General features: G+C 42.6%; 1 protein-coding gene across 3 annotated transcripts in view; it reads left to right on the forward strand.

Annotated features, from left to right (window-relative positions):
- Nucleotides 1–19,209, forward strand: part of LOC135550506 (neuronal PAS domain-containing protein 2-like) — a 74,754-nt gene that overhangs the window by 43,059 nt on the left and 12,486 nt on the right. Inside the window, exons 5-18 of one of the 3 annotated variants that reach the window (XM_064981401.1) lie at nucleotides 32–123; nucleotides 292–381; nucleotides 2,907–3,027; nucleotides 10,501–10,614; nucleotides 11,583–11,701; nucleotides 12,763–12,845; nucleotides 14,320–14,426; nucleotides 14,746–14,893; nucleotides 15,156–15,240; nucleotides 15,552–15,681; nucleotides 15,901–16,010; nucleotides 18,031–18,228; nucleotides 18,358–18,576; nucleotides 18,734–18,927. In XM_064981401.1, coding sequence (XP_064837473.1) covers nucleotides 32–123; nucleotides 292–381; nucleotides 2,907–3,027; nucleotides 10,501–10,614; nucleotides 11,583–11,701; nucleotides 12,763–12,845; nucleotides 14,320–14,426; nucleotides 14,746–14,893; nucleotides 15,156–15,240; nucleotides 15,552–15,681; nucleotides 15,901–16,010; nucleotides 18,031–18,228; nucleotides 18,358–18,576; nucleotides 18,734–18,927 — 1,810 coding nt within the window. The remainder of the gene's footprint in view (nucleotides 1–31; nucleotides 124–291; nucleotides 382–2,906; nucleotides 3,028–10,500; nucleotides 10,615–11,582; nucleotides 11,702–12,762; nucleotides 12,846–14,319; nucleotides 14,427–14,745; nucleotides 14,894–15,155; nucleotides 15,241–15,551; nucleotides 15,682–15,900; nucleotides 16,011–18,030; nucleotides 18,229–18,357; nucleotides 18,577–18,733; nucleotides 18,928–19,209) is intronic. The other 2 variants (XM_064981402.1, XM_064981403.1) reach the window with 2 other exon arrangements.

A 19,209-nucleotide genomic window follows, 5' to 3' on the forward strand; every position in this document is an offset into this window, starting at 1 on the left:
TCCTGGCCTTCCTCTGCCTCCTCTGTTTCAGAAATCACAGCACAGACAGAGTCATGTGAGATCCGGCAGGACTGGAAGCCTTCGTTCCTCAGTAATGAGGAGTTCACCCAGTTGATGCTGGAGGTAAAAATCAGCTCAGCTCCACGTTTACCTCCTCTGATATGAAATAACATCCTGATGAACCTCTGTAGGCCAGCACCAACAGTACCCATGATGTACCTCTGGAAGAAATATAACACACAATAATTATAGTAGCCGGCATAATAATAATGACTTTGTTTCCTTCCATAGGCTTTAGACGGTTTCCTCATAGCACTAACTACAGATGGAAACATTATATATGTGTCCGACAGTGTGTCTTCACTCATTGGCCATTTACCGGTAAGTGAGAGCCACGCTGATCTAGCTCGGAATTACATGTTTGATTATTTGTAACTTAATATTAATGTATATACAGTACCATTCAAAAGTTTGGACACCTACTCATTCCAGGGTTTTTCTTGAATTTTGATGAAGACATCAAAACTATGAAATAACACATATGGAATCATGTAGTATGGAATCATGTTTGCACACTCTTGGCATTCTCTCAAGTAGCTTCATGAGGTAGTCACCTGGAATGCATTTCAATTCAAATGTGTTGTCACGGTGGATTTCCTCCTCTTCCTCTGAAGAGGTGAAACAAGGATCGGACCAATATGCGGCGTGGTAAGTGTCCATGGTTTTAATAGGAAAAGTCAAACATGAACACAACTACAAAACAAGAAACGTGAAAACCCGAAACAGTCCCGTGTGCCACAAACACTGACACAGGAAACAATCACCCACAAAATACCCAAAGAACATGGCTGCCTAAATATGGTTCCCAATCAGAGACAACGATAAACACCTGCCTCTGATTGAGAACCAATCTAGGCAACCATAGACTTATAAACACCTAGAATGAACACAACCCCATAAATCTACAAAAACCCCAAGACAGTACAAACACCCTAGATGAGACAAAAACCATACATCACCCATATCACATCCTGGCCTAACCAAAATATTAAAGAAAACAAAGATAACTAAGGCCAGGGCGTGACATGTGTACCTTGTTAATTTTTTGAATTTTTTTCCTTAATGCGTTTGAGCCAATCAGTTGAATTCAAGGCACACTTTACCTCTCTAGGGTACATGGGGGTGCGTATACAGAAGATTTGGTAAAAGACCAAGTCCATATTATGGCAAGAACAGCTCAAATAAGCAAAGAGAATCAACAGTCCATCATTACATTAAGACGTGAAGGTCGGTCAATCCGGAACATTTCATGAACTTTGAAAGTTTCTTCAAGTACATTCGCAAAAACCATCAAGTGCTATGATGAAACTGGCTCTCATGAGGACCGCCACAGGAAAGGAAGACCCAGAGTTACCTCTGCTGCAGAGGATAAGTTCATTAGAGTTACCAGCCTCAGATTGCAACCCAAATAAATGCTTCACAGTTCAAGTAACAGATATCTCGACAACTGTTCAGAGGAGACTACGTGAATCAGGCCTTCATGGTTGAACTGCTTGGGCCAAGAAAATTGAGCAATGGACATTAGACCGGTGTAAATCTGTCCGTTGGTCTGATGAGTCCAAATATGAGATTTTTGATTCCAACCGCCATGTCTTTGTGAGACGCAGAGTAGGTGAACGGATGATGTCCGCATGTTCCCACCATGTAGCATGGAGGAGGAAGTGTGATGGTGTGGGGGTGCTTTTATATTGACAATAACATTGTCAATATAAAAGGTAAACAAGAAATGCACATGCGCCTGAAAAAGCTCTGCGACACGTTAAGGCCCACTCGTTCAGATTGGTCTTACTTCCTCATTTATAAGATTACAAGCCTGAAACGATTTCTAAAGACTGTTGACATCTAGTGGAAGGCATAGGAACTGAAAATGGAGTCCTAAGTTAATGGATACTGTAATGGCATTGAATAGAAAACTACAAAAACAAAACAAAACTACTTCCTGAATGGATTTTTCTCAGGTTTTCGCCTGCTAAATTAGTTCTGTTATACTCACAGACACTATTTTAACAGTTTTGGAAACTTTAGAGTGTTTTTCTATCCAAATTCAAATGCATATCATATCTTCTGGGCCCGAGTAGCAGGCCTTTGAATTTGGGCATGCTTTTCATCCAAAATTCTGAATGCTGCCCCCTACCCTAGAGAGGTTAACCAGCATGGCTACCACAGCATTCTGCAGCTATACGCCATCCCATCTGGTTTGCGAATTAGTCCAGTTCAAAAACAAATGATATTGAGACAACACACCTCCAGGCTGTGTAAGGGCTATTTGACCAAGAAGGAGAGTGATGGAGTGCTGGCCTCCACAATTACTCGACCTCAACCCAATTTAGATGGTTGGGATGAGTTGGGCTGCAGAGTGAAGGAGAAACAGCTAACAAGTGCTCAGCATATGTGGGAACTTTTTCAAGACTGTTGGAAAAGCATTCTAGGTGAAGCTTGTTGTGATAATGCCAAGAGTGTGCAAAGCTGTCATCAAGGCAAAGGGTGGCTACTTTGAAGAATCTAAAATCTAAAATCTACATTGATTTGTTTAACACTTTTTTGGTTACTACATAATTTCATATGTGCTATTTCATAGTTTGATGTCTTCACTATTATTCTACAATGTAGAAAATAGTAAAAATGAAGAAAAACCCTGTAATGAGTAGGTGTGTCCAAACGTTTGACTGGTACTGTACTTATGCTCTCAATACACTCATTCAAATCAATGTATGCTTTATTACAATTTGGACAATGACACCACAGTATGATATGTAATGCCATAACTTATAATATGACTATGATATATGACATGTTCATGGACAATCATGGACCATAGAAACTGACCTTTTATCCTTTTGTATCAGTCAGATATGGTGGACCAAAATATCTTGAACTTCCTCCATGAGCGTGAGCATGGGGAGGTCTATAAGCTGCTATCATCCCACATGCTGATGACTGACCCCATCTCTGCTGACATCCTGGACAGTGAGTATTTATTCCTCCTTTTCACTCTCTCAGTACCACCACCAAGAATGCTCAGCTTAGGAGATGGCTGTGTATTTTACAATAGTGTTGTTTGATGAGAAGTTTACAATGTTCTTGCCTGTCTTGGACTGGTGGTGATGAGAAGTCATCTGTGATGTCTAATCAGAGAGCCCATCACCATATTAATTAGCTTTTACATTTTTTTATTTTTTTTACCCTGTTTTCTCCCCAATTTCGTGGTATCCAATTGTTTTAGAAGCTACTATCTTGTCTCATTGCTACAACTCCCGTACGGGCTCAGGAGAGACAAAGGTTGAAAGTCATGCGTCCTCCGATACACAACCCAACCAAGCAGCACTGCTTATTAACACAGCGTGCATCCAACCCAGAAGCCATCCAACCCAGAAGCCATGTGTCGGAGGAAACACCGTGCACCTGGCAACCTTGGTTAGCGTGCACCGCGCCCGGCACCGCCACAAGAGTCTCTGGTGCGCGATGAGACAAGGATATCCCTACCGGCCAACCCCTCCCTAACCCGGACAACGCAAGGCCAATTGTGCATCACCCCACAGACCTCCCGGTCGCGGCCGGTTACGACAGAGCCTGGGCGCGAACCCAGAGTCTCTGGTGGCACAGTTGGCCCTGCAGTACAGCGCCCTTAACCACTGCGCCACCCGGGAGGCCTGGGTGACGTTTAACAAACATTTAAAACATAATTATGTTGTTGTTCATCTACAGGTCTTAACTAGGGTAGCTGAATAAACATTTGTTCTATTTTGTTTTTCTTATTGGCACTATGTTACAGAACAATTATTCAAGTTGGATATCACTTATTTCATGGATGATATCTCCATGTCATGAATTATACATCAAAGCATGCAGTGGCCGAGCAGTCACACACCAAAACCTCCAACACAAGCAGCGATTTTATTCCAGCAGTGGGGAAAATTCTGTTTGACACGGTGTTAAATCTCTCCTGTAGGCATCCATCCAGTTCTATTGTATTTCCTTGACTATTGCCACTGTGCTTTAGGAGTTCACACTGTACTGTTCTGTTCTTCTGCCGATCATTCAGCGCGCGTGTTTTAGGGACCACCTGCTATAGACGTCTGACTGCCAATATTTTCACATGATTCTACATGTGAAATCGGTGCGCACTTGGTGTAGCAAATTACGGCCAGCACCTCTGTTCAGATGTGCTAAGTACGCTTGGCTATAAAACGATATTGGTGTGATGGAGCCCTTAAATATAGAGCAGGTTGCCGTTTATTGGATTGCTAGACAGTTTGGTCCTATGATGAGTCCTTTAGCTAAAAATAGTAGCTGGCCGAGCAGCGTGGATAGGAGTTTTAATCACTGTTATGGTAGCGTCAGTAATCCACAGCAGTGCTGCCTGTATCTAGGGCTCTAGAGACTGACCTCAATCCCACGCTACAATTGTGCTCTTCTGAGAAAGAGACCGGTGTGGAATCGTCTAGGTCTATGTTTAGAACTACAGGAATACAAAGCATAACTGTATTCCTGTACGATACTGTGTCTGGAATAATCATCATCTCCTCCTAGCCTCATTCACAATAGGCAATTCCTGTATTTGTCTTTCATCTCCTTTCTTTCATGTAAAACAACACTGCTTCAGGCCTACCGAGTGGCGCAGTGGTCTAAGGCATTGCATCGCAGTGCTAGCTGTGCCACTAGAGATTCTGGGTTATATTGTGGATGGATTGTTGCTTCCATCAATGTAATTGTCTGCGTCAGTTCCAATCCCCCATATATTTTTGGGGTAAACATACATACATACATACATACATACATACATACATACATACATACATACATACATACATACATACATACATACAAACATACATACATACATACATACATACATACATACATACATACATACATACATACATACATACATACATACATACATACATACCCATATATATATTATATATACAGTGGGGAGAACAAGTATTTGATACACTGCCGATCAGTCAGGAAGTTAAAGCTTGGTTGCAAATGGGTCTTCCAAATGGACAATCACCCCAAGCATACTTCCAAAGTTGTGGCAAAATGGCTTAAGGACAACAAAGTCAAGGCCATCACAAAGCTCTGACCTCAATCCCATAGAAAATTTGTTGGCAGAACTGAAAAAGTGTGTGCAAGCAAGGAGGCCTACAAACCTGACTCAGTTACACCAGCTCTGTCAGGAGGAATGGGCCAAAATTCACCCAAATTATTGTGGGAATTTTGTGGAAGGCTACCCGAAACGTTTGATCTAAGTGCAATAATTTTAAAGGCAATGCTACCAAATACTAATTGAGTGTATGTAAACTTCTGACCCACTGGGAATGTGAGGAAAGAAATTAAAGCTGAAATAAATCACTCTCTACTATTATTCTGACATTTCACATTCTTAAAATAAAGTAGTGATCCTAACTGACCTAAGACAGGACATGTTCCAAATCAAATCAAATCAAATTTTATTTGTCACATACACATGGTTAGCAGATGTTAATGCGAGTGTAGCGAAATGCTTGTGCTTCTAGTTCCGACAATGCAGTAATAACCAACAAGTAATCTAACTAACAATTCCTAAACTACTGTCTTATACACATTGTAAGGGGATAAAGAATATGTACATAAGGATATATGAATGAGTGATGGTACAGAGCAGCATAGGCAAGATACAGTAGATGGTATCGAGTACAGTATATACATATGAGATGAGTATGTAAACAAAGTGGCATAGTTAAAGTGGCTAGTGATACATGTATTACATAAGGATGCAGTCGATGATATAGAGTACAGTATATACGTATGCATATGAGATGAATAATGTAGGTTAAGTAACATTATATAAGGTAGCATTGTTTAAAGTGGCTAGTGATATATTTACATCATTTCCCATCAATTCCCATTATTAAAGTGGCTGGAGTTGAGTCAGTGTCAGTGTGTTGGCAGCAGCCACTCAATGTTAGTGGTGGCTGTTTAACAGTCTGATGGCCTTGAGATAGAAGCTGTTTTTCAGTCTCTCGGTCCCAGCTTTGATGCACCTGTACTGACCTCGCCTTCTGGATGATAGCGGGGTGAACAGGCAGTGGCTCGGGTGGTTGATGTCCTTGATGATCTTTTGGCCTTCCTGTAACATCGGGTGGTGTAGGTGTCCTGGAGGGCAGGTAGTTTGCCCCCGGTGATGCGTTGTGCAGACCTCACTACTCTCTGGAGAGCCTTACGGTTGAGGGCGGAGCAGTTGCTGTACCAGGCGGTGATACAGCCCGCCAGGATGCTCTCGATTGTGCATCTGTAGAAGTTTGTGAGTGCTTTTGGTGACAAGCCGAATTTCTTCAGCCTCCTGAGGTTGAAGAGGATCTGCTGCGCCTTCTTCACGATGCTGTCTGTGTGAGTGGACCAATTCAGTTTGTCTGTGATGTGTATGCCGAGGAACTAAAAACTTGCTACTCTCTCCACTACTGTTCCATCGATGTGGATAGGGGGGTGTTCCCTCTGCTGTTTCCTGAAGTCCACAATCATCTCCTTAGTTTTGTTGACGTTGAGTGTGAGGTTATTTTCCTGACACCACACTCCGAGGGCCCTCACCTCCTCCCTGTAGGCCGTCTCGTTGTTGTTGGTAATCAAGCCTACCACATTTCTGCCCATTTTTTTTTGAGCAGATTTGCAGGCCTTCTCATACAGCTGCAACTGTACACGCATTCGTAAATCAAGACCTTTCTTGAGTTGGGCTCTGGGAGGGTGCAACTGTTGAGAATCTGAGTCTATGGTTGTTGTGGGGAAAAAGTTTTACTAGAATTGTCAGGAATTGTCTAAGGTGTATGTCAACTTCCGACTTCAACTATAAATATATTTTTTTAAATATAAATATACATTTTTTTATCCTTATTTTCCATAATTAGCTATTAATATTTGTAGTAATGTAGGCAATTTATGCAAAGTATTTTTACCCCTCAACAGTCTCGCCATTACCAAAATGACATTGGCCAGCAAACAATTATTATATTAGCAAACAATTATTGTAAATCATCCTATATTGTCCCTAACATATTTTACTCCCTCGCAACAGTTGTGGGACACCCACACACCCGCAACACTCATACACACTCATCCACACTCAACCCCTTTCCCCACAACAACCATAGATTCAGATTCTCAACAGTTGCACCCTCCCAGAGCCCAACTCAAGAAAGGTCTTGATTTACGAATGCGTATACAGTTGCAGCTGTATGAGAAGGCCTGCAAATCTGCTCAAAAAAAAAATGGGCAGAAATGTTGAGATTTTATTAACCATTGTCACATCCTACATGATGGAGGTCAGATATACCCCCTTCCCCTGAAACACCCACAACATGGTCCCCTTATTGACCATATTCCCAAGCATCTCTGTGCAGTCAGACCTTTGATTTTGTACCACCAGGGCCACAATAATATGCCCCCTCTCTGAATGTCAGAGTATGACCCCATCCCCATGGGTTACTGCAGCTAGTGTTGCCAGCACTGCCACTGCCTGGGTGGGGGCACCCCACCGGAATCCCCACCGGCTAGGTACAAGGTCGTCAAGGTTCTCATTAGCAGCTTTGAGAATTTCCTTGTATATTATGCTCTCCCTACAGGGGGCTTTGGCTTTGCAGGACCAACCCTGCCAGGCAGGCTCAGAATCTTGAGGGGGCGGTGCTGCTCTAGAAGGTCTCTGACCGCATTTTGGTTGCATACAGGCCGCTTACAGCAGGCCCATAAAACAGATAGGGACTTCTTCTTAGTATCTGGGTCATTCAGGTGGGTGTCTATGGTATAGGGTTGTACAGTGTTTCCTCTGACACATTGGTGCAGCTGGCTTCCGGGTTAAGTGGGCATTGTGTCAAGAAGCAGTGCGACTTGGTTGGGTTGTGTTTCGATGGACGCACGGCTCTCGACCTTCACCTCTCCCGAGTCCGTACGGGAGTTGCAGCGATGAGACAAGACTGTAACTACCAATTGGATACCACGAAGAGGGGTAAAGAAATATATATATATATAAACAAAAAACAACACTGCTTCTCATGTTTAGCACACGGAATGCTTAGGAAGTCTGCAATTTTCCTTTGATTAATGTGCTGCTATCATTCTGTTGACAATTGCTATGTTGAGTTGAGGGATCATCACTAATACATACATTATGTCGGGTACTTCTAACTACTCTTGGATAAGTGAACTCCGATACTTGAGTTGGAGCTTACAGTTCCACAGAGGAAGCATTTTACTTCTCTTTGAATCCACATATATATGTAACAATGGAGGGATGATATCAGTCTTGGTTTGATAAGGAATTTTTTTTCTGCACTTTAAATCCCAAATGTATCATTCTCCACAGATCTCTCTTTCTCTCTCTGTTAGAATGGCACAGGGCCATGCTTTATTTCCAATCTAACAGCAACACATTGGGTTTGGAGGCTTAATAAAAATGGTATACAGTGAGTCTCCTCAGTGTGTTCAGTACATCTGAGCTAGTGCTTTGACAAGTCAGTGGAGGCATTCTCTTGACCCAAGGCAACCCATTTAAAGAGGAGCCATGCACTCGCTAGAAAAAAAGAGGAGCCATGCACTCGCTAGAAGAAAAGAGGAGCCATGCACTCGCTAGAAGAAAAGAGGAGCCATGCACTCGCTAGAAGAAATGAGGAGCCATGCACTCGCTAGAAGAAAAGAGGAGCCATGCACTCGCTAGAAAATGACATGACTGTGACCATGTGTCTGGATGAAGACTATTTGGAACATCACCAGTGCTCAGTTTGTAAGTGTGTTGATGACACAGTGACATACATACTCCCTCTCGTCCTCTCCCCCGCTGGTCTCGTTCCCCTGCCAAGTAAAACCTCAGCTCTAGGAACAACACTGCTGAGCCGTCCTATGACAACTGAAGCACACTATGTTTGGTTGAATGCCATTCACCGGGAGCTATGTGATTTCCAGCCATGAGAGAAAGGACAAAATGTCTGAGCTGTCAGTGGTTGTGAGGAGCAGCAGTTGTAATGGCAAAAATAATTGTCATCATTCTTTTCCCTGAGATTCACCGGCTCTGTCAGAGATTCATCCATTGCACTCACATAAAATATGAAACTATTTCAAAACAGAGTTGATCATGTTGCACTATGAAGACTACAAGAAGATATACACTACATGACCAAAAGTATGTGGACACCTGCTTGTCAAACATCTCATTCCAAACTCAGGGGCATTAATATAGAGTTGGTTCCACCTTTGCTGCTATAACAACCTCCACTCTTCTGGGAAGGCTTTCCTCTAGATGTTGGAACATTGCTACGGGGACTTGCTTCCATTCAGTCAACAGGGGCATTATTGAGGTTGGGCATTGATGTTGGGTGATTAGGCCTGGCTCACATTCCAATTCATCCCAAAGGTTTTCAATGGGGTTGAGGTCAGAGCTCTGTGCAGGCCAGTCAAGTTCTTCCACACCGATCTCGACAAACCATTTCTGTATGGACCTCGCTTTGTGCACAGGGGAATTGTCATGCTGTAACAGGAAAGGCCCTTCCCCAAACAAAGTTAGAAGCACATAATCGTCTAGAATGTCATTGTATGCTGTAGCATTAAGATTTCCCTTCACCCGAACCATGAAAAACAGCCCCAGATCATTATTCCTCCTCCACCAAACTTTACAGTTGGCACTATGCATTGGGGCAGGTAGTGTTCTCCTATTATCTGCCAAACCCAGATTCATCTGCCAGATCGTGAAGCGTGATTCATCACTCCAGAAAACACATTTCCACTGCTCCAGAGTCAATATAGTTGCGAGCTTTTGTGTGTGGCAGCACGGCCATGGAAATCCATTTAATGAAGCTCCCGACAAACAGTTCTTGGGCTGACGTTGCTTCCAGAGGCAGTTTGGAACGCGGAAGTGAGTGTTGCAACCGAGGACAGATGATTTTTATGCGCTTCAGCACTCGGCGGTCCCGTTCTGTGAGCTTGTGTGGCTTACCACTTAGTGGCTGAGCCGTTGTTGCTCCTTGACGTTTCTACTTCACAATAACAGCACTTACAGTTGACCGGGGCAGCTCTAGCAGAGCAGAAATCTGATAAACTGACTTGTTGGAAAGGTGGTGTCCTATGACGGTGCCATGTTGAAAGTCACTGAGATCTTCAGTAAGGCCATTCTACTTCGAATGTTTGTCTATGGAGATTGCATGGCTATGTGCTCGAATTTATACACCTGTCAGCAACGGGTGTGGCTGAAATAGTTGAATCCACTCATTTGAAGGGATGTCCACATACTTACATATATATATATATATATATATATTATCTAAGAAAGGAAGAGCCTATAGAAGATGTCTAAATATAACCTAATGGGTTATTTGCTTTGGCAGTAAAAGAAATCTCAATTTATTTTTCTTTACCACGAGCATTATGTTTTGTTGAAGACACTCCAGCTAACTCCCATCTGCTATTTTTTTCCAGGTAAGGCACACATTGAGTTCTGCTGTCATTTAGCCAGAGGAAACAGCCACCCAAAAGAACCGCCTACATATGAGTATGTTAAATTTGTCGGAGATTTGAAGTTTCATAACAATGGTGAGTGTTTCTGTTTTTCTACCTCCAGCTCACATGACATTGGAATGTTGTGTCACACTTTGCAATGTTTTAGTTCCCAAATCGTTGTCTCCTTGACATATTCGCATAACAACAGAAGTGACTTTCCCTGTCAGCAGCCAGAACTATTGATTATCATCTGTATTTTGTGCCATTTCATCTTTAGCTACTGACTGAGCTACAAACGGATAAAAAGACACCTAACTATGTAGTTATATTAATAAGGCCAACCTCTGCATTCTATTAAGTTTGGAATGAAGATTGGTGCCATGATTATGTCATGAAAACTTACTCAAGACATAAAGCAGGCAGACAATCAAACAGGTTTTTAAACCGTTTCAGAACTGCATATCTCATTGTGGATCACTATTCAAATATCAGGCTAATTGACTGGAAAATTAGACGTATGAGGAAATGTTTCCCTCTCTTCTGAAATGACACTCCGTATTGTTGGGTATTTCCATACTCTTTAAAGTGCGGGACTTCCAGTCATTTGAATAGCATAATGCCATAGTAAAGTCACCAGAGTGTGTGTTGAGATGGAAAGATTATGTAAAGATATTTGGCACTCGTAGAATAACCCCACACAGCCAATCATAGATTTTTTTAGTCTGATTTGCCATTACCCTCGACTCTTAGCTGGATGATCACTACTCCAGTCCTCAGGGGCCCCAATCCTGCTGATTTTCCTTTCTCCAATTAGTGTGTGATTAAAGGGGCAAGGACAAAAAACCCAGCATACACTGATGTGGCATGGAAACACACAGCGCCTACATCCTCTTGTAACAGATATACCTGTGTGGGGTTGATGGTTGTCACTCAGTGTCTATAATATGCTGTTGTAATACACCTAATGGATTGTAGTTGTTCATTCATATTTGCTATTCCTACATCCGTCCTCTGGTGAGATATTTAGAGTGACTGTTGTTTCTGTTGTTTCTGACTCACAGTGCCTACATCTTCTTGTAACGGGTTTGATTTGACATTACCAAGAACCCTGCCGTCATCGTTGGAAGAGCAGGTCTGCCTTGTTGCCACTGTACGATTAGTCACTCCGCAATTTTTAAAGGTAAGATCATGTTCTTTTGCTAAATCTTTGCTGATTCTATTTGAGAACATACAGATGGTATATGTTTGTGGATATTACGTGTAAAGAACCGTGGAAAGGTGTTGGAAGAACATTTAGTACATTTTTAATATCCTTGTAAGGCCTGTTTTAGAGGTTTTTGCATTGTTAATCTTCATATTATATGCATGTAAAGTCATGTACTTATTTAGTCATGAAAGAGTAAGACATCACAAAACAGTTCTGAGATCTGGGACTTGAATAATACTCCATATGTCAGAACTATACATTTTGAAGAAAGAACCTTATAATTCCAAGTCCTTGACTTCCAAGTCCTTGATATTTTATGAGATGGCCCTCTTTTGCAACCAGTTTTGCAGAAGAATGGCTCTGGCTAACATAAATAAATATAGGTACCTTGGAACATGTTTAAGGCCCATTGGAGAAGCGTTGTTGTTTTGTCTGATATCATTCTATATATCAATACAAAAACTTCCCATAGAATGAGTATTTCACCAAAAAATATCAACTTTGCACATTTCATGGATAACTAGCAAGTAGTTTGCTTACTATGGGCATCAGAGACCAGACAATTATTTCAGTTTACTGATACAGATGTAAGCTTCAGCAATGTTCCTAGTTATTTGTCATTTTAGTAAACTATGGCTTTAACAAATATATGGTGAACATGAATTAATACTTGATAATGTGGTTTGAAGGAAGTGTATTCTCTTAATTTATGAATGACTTTACTTTTCTATGAAATAACCTTTTTACTCAACCCAGATCCACTTTTGAGAAAAACAATGTTACAATTGCAAACCCCTCCCCTAAAAAAAAACACATTTACAAATGTTCCAGGATTTTGATACTCTGTACTCTTACCTTTAAGGTGAGGGACTTAATGAGGAATTCATCACTGCAAAACAGTTCTGATGCTTTGATGCTCAATAACTCAAATCTAGAGTTTTCGCAGATAGAACTTTTTATAATTCCAAGGTAGAATATGTTTTTATAGGATTTAAGGACTGGTCTTAAATTCATATTTTTGTTTCTTTGCCCAGGATTTGTGTAATGTGGAAGGTCCCTGTGATGAATTCACATCCAGACACAGCCTTGAATGGAAGTTCCTGTTCTTAGATCACAGGTAAGAGGAGCTGAGAAACATGTACATCTTGTCTTCCATCTGTTATCCGTCTTTAATTTGATAAGTTTCATAGCCTGATGGAAAGCTACACTATCATCGATGCCCATCTACTGACATCCTCTGGGCTGCACATCTTTAACACTACAGGAACACATAGATTTAAGAGGACAACTGCTGTTCTCTCCTTTCCCCTATGTTGGCATTAACATGATATTGTTGTTTGTAAACTCTGTTAACTCGTGTGTCATATGCCACGCTGTGTGTCCCTTGGTTGCGTGCCATCTGATTGGCTTTGGGTGATCAGGCTCAGTGATCAGCAGACTGCTGCTGCTGCTAGTAGCGTGACTGATTGTGCTAGTTTCCACCGTGTGGCCGGGCCTCCTCACCCAGTAAGGCCTTTAAACCTGCTGCCATGCCCTGGATAGTGACAGGGGAGCCCCAAGATTAGTCTGCAACACCAAGAGCTAACGGCCCAGTAAGAAACAGCCCAGACTGCTACGTTCTATCATTCATGACACCAGCGCTGCAGTATCAAATCAAATCCATTAACATTTGTTTTTTTTCATGTTTATTCTACTACAGACACATTAATTACACATTTAAATGACATTATGTGAGCTGAACATAAAATAGAAAATTAACAAATATATAAAAACATTTTCCTTAAAGTATAATTTTTTGCAAGTACTAATGTTAATGTCCCCACTACAACAACAAAAATACTTAAATACATGTAATTTTGTCTCTGAAACATTTAATTGAAATACTGTAGAATTCCATTCATTCCTATGGACGTCTGCTTCTTCTGGGGAGTGCCAATATGGCCAACCGGTGGCTTCAAAGCCTCTCATTGGCCAATACATAGCATCAGCAATCCAGGGTTTATATATTATTGGGTAAAACCAGGGGAGGAAATTGTACGTTGTGTCATCTGCTGAGTTATAATTGGACATCTACTGTACTGGGTTACATGAATGGCTGCCTCCATAATGTGACCTGCATGCCATTCTGAATTTGGCTTATGGGGGCCTAGGCTAAATGGATTTAACTGAGCATTGATGAATGAAATGCATCAAGTGAGCCAAAATCAAGTCATAATCAAAGCTGTGATTATACAACATTGTCATGTTTATGCATTTTTGAGGCATGAGAAACGTCCCACTCGCTCAGCCCTAACCAATTTAGAGAGTTGATATTCTGTCAACGTGTCATATCAGTATGCATAAGATGAGATTCTATTACCCTGTGTGCTTGAGACAATACATACTTGTTAGGTTTATTTAATCATAATGTTTATGAATTGTTCAATGTACTTGTCAAGGTAGTTATGGAATTATAAATCAAGTTATTCTCTTCAGGGTATAAAATGGTAAATTCCGACAAAATAAATACTCTAGTTATTGTCCCAGTTTAACCAGTCTATTGTTGTCATAAAACATAGTTGTTTAATATCTTGATTATTCTCTCTCTTCAGAGCTTCATCAATCATCGGGTACTTGCCCTTTGAGGTTCTTGGGACTTCTGGCTACGATTACTATCATGTGGATGACTTGGAGCTTATAGCGCGGTGTCATAAGCAATGTAAGCAACTCTCTCCACGTTCTCTCTCTTTTACCCCCCCCCTTCTCCTACCCTATCTCGCTCTCCCTCACTACCACAGGATCCAGGCAGCCATTTCACAGAAATAGGTCATCCTGCTGTAGTTACATTTCTATTTCTGCTTCACCAATGAGCATAAAAAGCCTGGAACTACGAGGCTGCTTAGAGTTTTTCACCCCTGCCCTGATATTTTAGAATGATGCAAACATCACACTACACTGTGAACTAGGGCAGTGTGGTGTAGTGGTTTGTATATGCCTGACTGCTGAAAATATCCCTCTGTCTTGTGTTGTCTTCACAGTAATGCAGTTTGGGAAGGGTAAATCCTGCTACTATCGGTTTCTGAGCAAGGGTCAGCAGTGGATCTGGCTCCAGACACACTACTACATTACATACCACCAGTGGAACTCCAAGCCAGAGTTCATCGTGTGCACTCACACAGTCGTCAGGTAAACCTAATTCCTCTGTCACTCTCTGTCATGTTTGGTATTGTATACTCTAACGCCCCCTGAGGGGGAGAACGTTATCGCCTCCCTGTAGTTTGAGATCAGTCGAGTGTAGAGCTATTGAACCTTATCTACTGCATTAGGGGTCTGTGGTGTCTCTCTGTCATTTGACATTGTACATTTCGGATTAATATAATGGGAAAGCTTGACTTATGGGCAGATCATTTGATCTTTCTTTCTATTGCACTCTTTCGCGGATTTGAAGTTATGCGGAGGTGCGAGCGGAGAGGAGGAGAGAGTTTGGCTTGGAGGAGACATCCCCTGACATGGCCACTTTGTCACCCATGAAGGTATGAAGAAGAGACTCTACGATCAAATACAAATGATGAATCGTGAAGAATGTTACAATAACATACAGTATTCAAGTTTCATAATGCGTAGCCATTTTACCAAGTCGAGTTCCAGTTGTAGTAATCATGTACAGTAGTGCTTTACTTCCCACTCCAATGTCTGTTCAGAACTGAATGGGATGGTGAATTGCCATGCAAATACGGCGATATCCAGTGTCAGGCTGTGAATTCAGGGTAAAAGCAGATGTGTGTTCCAAATCTTGTTTTTGGTGCTGTCAGTACTTAATGCTCCTCTATCTTGTGTGTTTCAGGCTCAGGAGGTGTACCTGGACATCTGTCCCAATTTGGACCCCTCCGGACTGGACAGGATGAGCGGGGCACGCTCAGTGTCCTCCCACAGCTCCCGGAAGTCCTCCCACACGGCCCTGTCCGACACGGCATGTCAGTTCCCCTGCTGCTCTCTTTGTCCAGCTAACCCAAACACCCCCATACTGGATCAGTCCGTTCCGACTTGAACCCTGTACCATACAACACCACTCTCACCCTATTCCAAACTCTGCACCACCACACACTTACTTAATGTATACTATTTTGAATTTAGATGGTTAATTATGAAGTATGCATAACCTTCTACAGTACCTATTGATACATTTTTCCCAGCAGCCAACTCATCTTTGCGGTACACAGATGCTTGCACACCATCACGGCAGTCTGCATCCATCGCTGGGACAGAGAAGAATTTGTCCAGACTCGCACCCAGTAGTGCAAAGGTAGACTTTGGGGCTAAACTCTTTTCACCTCCTTCCCAACTAAGCCTCCCCCTTTCTCCTACCTGCAGCCAGCACTCCGCAATGGTTGGTGTTGAGTTTTCCTGTCTGTGGCCTGCCTGCCTGCCCACTGTTTATCTTGTAGTCCCACAGTATTATGACAGCTTGTTCTTGTTTGTTGGTTTACTTGCTCGTTCAATTGCGTGAAATGCTAACACACCCACTTGATTTTAGACCACACCAACGCCATTTAGGATGATCATAATTTAGATGTAAATATAGATGTTTAAATTCTACACTGAACAAAAATATAAATGCAACATGCAACATTTTCAAAGACTTTACTCAGTTACAATTCATACTAAGAAATCAGTCAATTGAAATGAATTCATTAGGCCTTAATCTATGGATTTCTAATGACTGGGAATAAAGATATGCATCTGTTGGTCACAGATACCTTGAAAAAAGGTAGTGGCTTGGATCAGAAAACCAGTCAGTATCTGGTGTGACCACCATTTGCAGCGTGACATCTCCTTCACATAAAGTTGATTAGGCTGTTGATTGTGGCCTGTGGAATGTTGTCCCACTCCTCTTCGAAGTTGCTGGATATTGGTGGGAACTGGAACACACTGTCACACACGTCGATCAGGAGCATCCCAAACATGCTCAATGGGTGACAAGTCTAGTGAGTATGCATGCCATGGAAGAACTGGGACATTTTCAGCTTCCAGGCATTGTATGAAGATCCTTGCCACATGGGGCCATGCATTATCATGCTGAAACATGAGGTGATTGTGGCGGATCAATGACACGACAATGGGTCTCAAGTTCTCATCACGGTATCTCTGTACATTCAAAATGCCATCGATAAAATGCAATTGGGTTCGTTGTTCCGTAGCTTATGCCTGCCTATACCATAACCCCATCGCCACCACGGGGTACTCTGTTGACAACGTTGACATCAACAAACCACTCGCCCACACGATGCCTTACACACTGCCGGGATTCATTTGTGAAGAGCACAGTTCTCCAGCGTGCCAGTGGCCATCGATGGTGGGCATTTGCCCACTGAAGTCGGTTACGACGCCGAACTGCAGTCAGGTCATGACTCTGGTGAGGACGACGAGTACGCAGATGAGCTTGTCTGAGACGGTTTCTGATATTTTGTGCAGAAAGTATTTGGTTGTGCAAACCCACAGTTTCATCAGCTGTCCGGGTGTCTGGTCGCAGTCGATCCTGTGGGTGAAGAAGCTGGATGTGGAAGTCCTAGGCTGGCGCGGTTACAAATGGTCTGCGGTTGTGAGGCTGGTTGGACATACTGCCAAATTCTCTAAAATGACATTGGAGGCGGCTTATGGTAGAGAAATGAACATTCAGTTGTCTGGCAACAGCTCAGGTGGTCTTCCTGTAGTCAGTATGCCAGGTGCACACTCCGTCAAAACTTGAGACATCTGTGGCATTGTGTTGTGACGAAACTGCACATTTCAGAGAGGAATTGTATTGTCCCCAGTACAAGGTGCACCTGTGTAATGATCATGCTGTTTAATCAGCTTCAGGTTTGATGGATTATCTTGGCAAAGGAGAAATGCTCACTAACAGAGATGTAAACAAATATGTGCACAAAATTTGAGAGAAATCAGCTTTTTGTACATATGGAAAATTTCTGGTATCTTTTATTTTTGTTCAGTGTAGATGCAAAACTACTATTCTCACGTATGTTAAAATTGTCTCAAGATGATCACTTCAACTCATCTGAGATGAGGCCCAGTAAAACCATCTCCAACATCTACATGATATGGAAACAAGAAGAGCTGGAAGTGCAAATCAAGCTGTAATGATTGGGAGGGTGATTTCTGTGGTCCTCAAGTTATTGAGTGCTGTATTTCTGAACTACTGTAAAGCCCTCATTGGCTCTGAAAATGTGTGTGAGCAGCTGTGAAGGCTTGTGCCAGAGCATGACCCATACATGGTACTGTGATATGAACTGCCTTTATCATGATGGCTGTGTATCCAATTCTTCCAGTCGCAGCAACAACAACAGAAGCCACAGCAGCAGCAACAGTCCATGTACCAGCAGCAGCCTCCTGAGCCTCAGCTAGGTGTCATGCACCAGCTCAAGGAGCAGCTGGAGGAGAGGACACGCATCCTGCAGATGGACATCAAGACTCAGCAACAGGAGCTGCATGACATCAAGGAGAAGCTGCAGCTGGCTAACCTCCAGGTAACCATGCTTACCGCTAGTCAGACGCCCTGCCTAAAACGATCCCAAAACCTAAGCTAATTGTTGTACAGTGGTATACAGTATCTAATCCCTCCCTCGTGTGTGTGTGCATATTTGTGCGCACTGTAGATGTTGTTACAGCAGCCGGTCCACAGTGACTTTGGCCAGGTCCAACAGCAGCAGCAACAGCCTCAGCATCAGGGTCCAGGGAGGCCAGCCCAGCAGCAGCAGCAGGCCCAGTCTGGGGTGATCAGGCAGGCTTCGAGCCACTCCAAACAGCCTCTTCATGGAGCCCACGGCTCGTCCCCTCACTCTCTCCTCACAGAGCACAGCACACCCTCCCCTCAGGTACCCAGTTCTCCCTCCGTACTTATCCCAATAGCTTTCAACGTTTACTTTGTATAGAGTAAGCAGGGTAATATTCTGTCAAAATGTACAAGGAAGTGGGGTTTGCATGACTGTAGTCAACCTGGTGGTAGTTTCAGTGTTGTTGTTGTTGCTTTAGGTGCAGCAGAGGTTGATAAGGAGTGCAGGCGGGCAGATGCAGGCAGTCAGTCTCCCGGTGCAGACCCATGCCAACTTGACAATGCCCTTCTACAGCAACCCCATGATGTTCTCTCAGCAGACAACCACAGAGGCACTGCAGGACGTAAACCAAAGACACTCAGACTCTGAGTTTAGCCAAGAGAGACAGCTACGGTGAGCCCTACAGACAGTAAACCACTCAGTCTGATTTCTTGTTGCAGAATTATTTTCAAGAACATGTTGTCGAAAGTCTGTTCTTCATGGTCAGTGTAATTCAGCCTTCAGTTTGGTCTAAATTGAAGCAACTTGTAACTCAGTACATTTTGGGAAACAATTGACATGGGAAGCTGTATTTTATCAAAACAAAGCTTTATGAGTTGAAGTTGAAATCATATCTACATTTTATGAATTCCGAATGAAAGAACACCTGCTTTACACGTGCTTACGCTAACCTTG

The sequence above is a fragment of the Oncorhynchus masou genome, chromosome 12 (genome assembly GCF_036934945.1).
Source record: "Oncorhynchus masou masou isolate Uvic2021 chromosome 12, UVic_Omas_1.1, whole genome shotgun sequence".
NCBI lineage: Eukaryota > Metazoa > Chordata > Actinopteri > Salmoniformes > Salmonidae > Oncorhynchus > Oncorhynchus masou.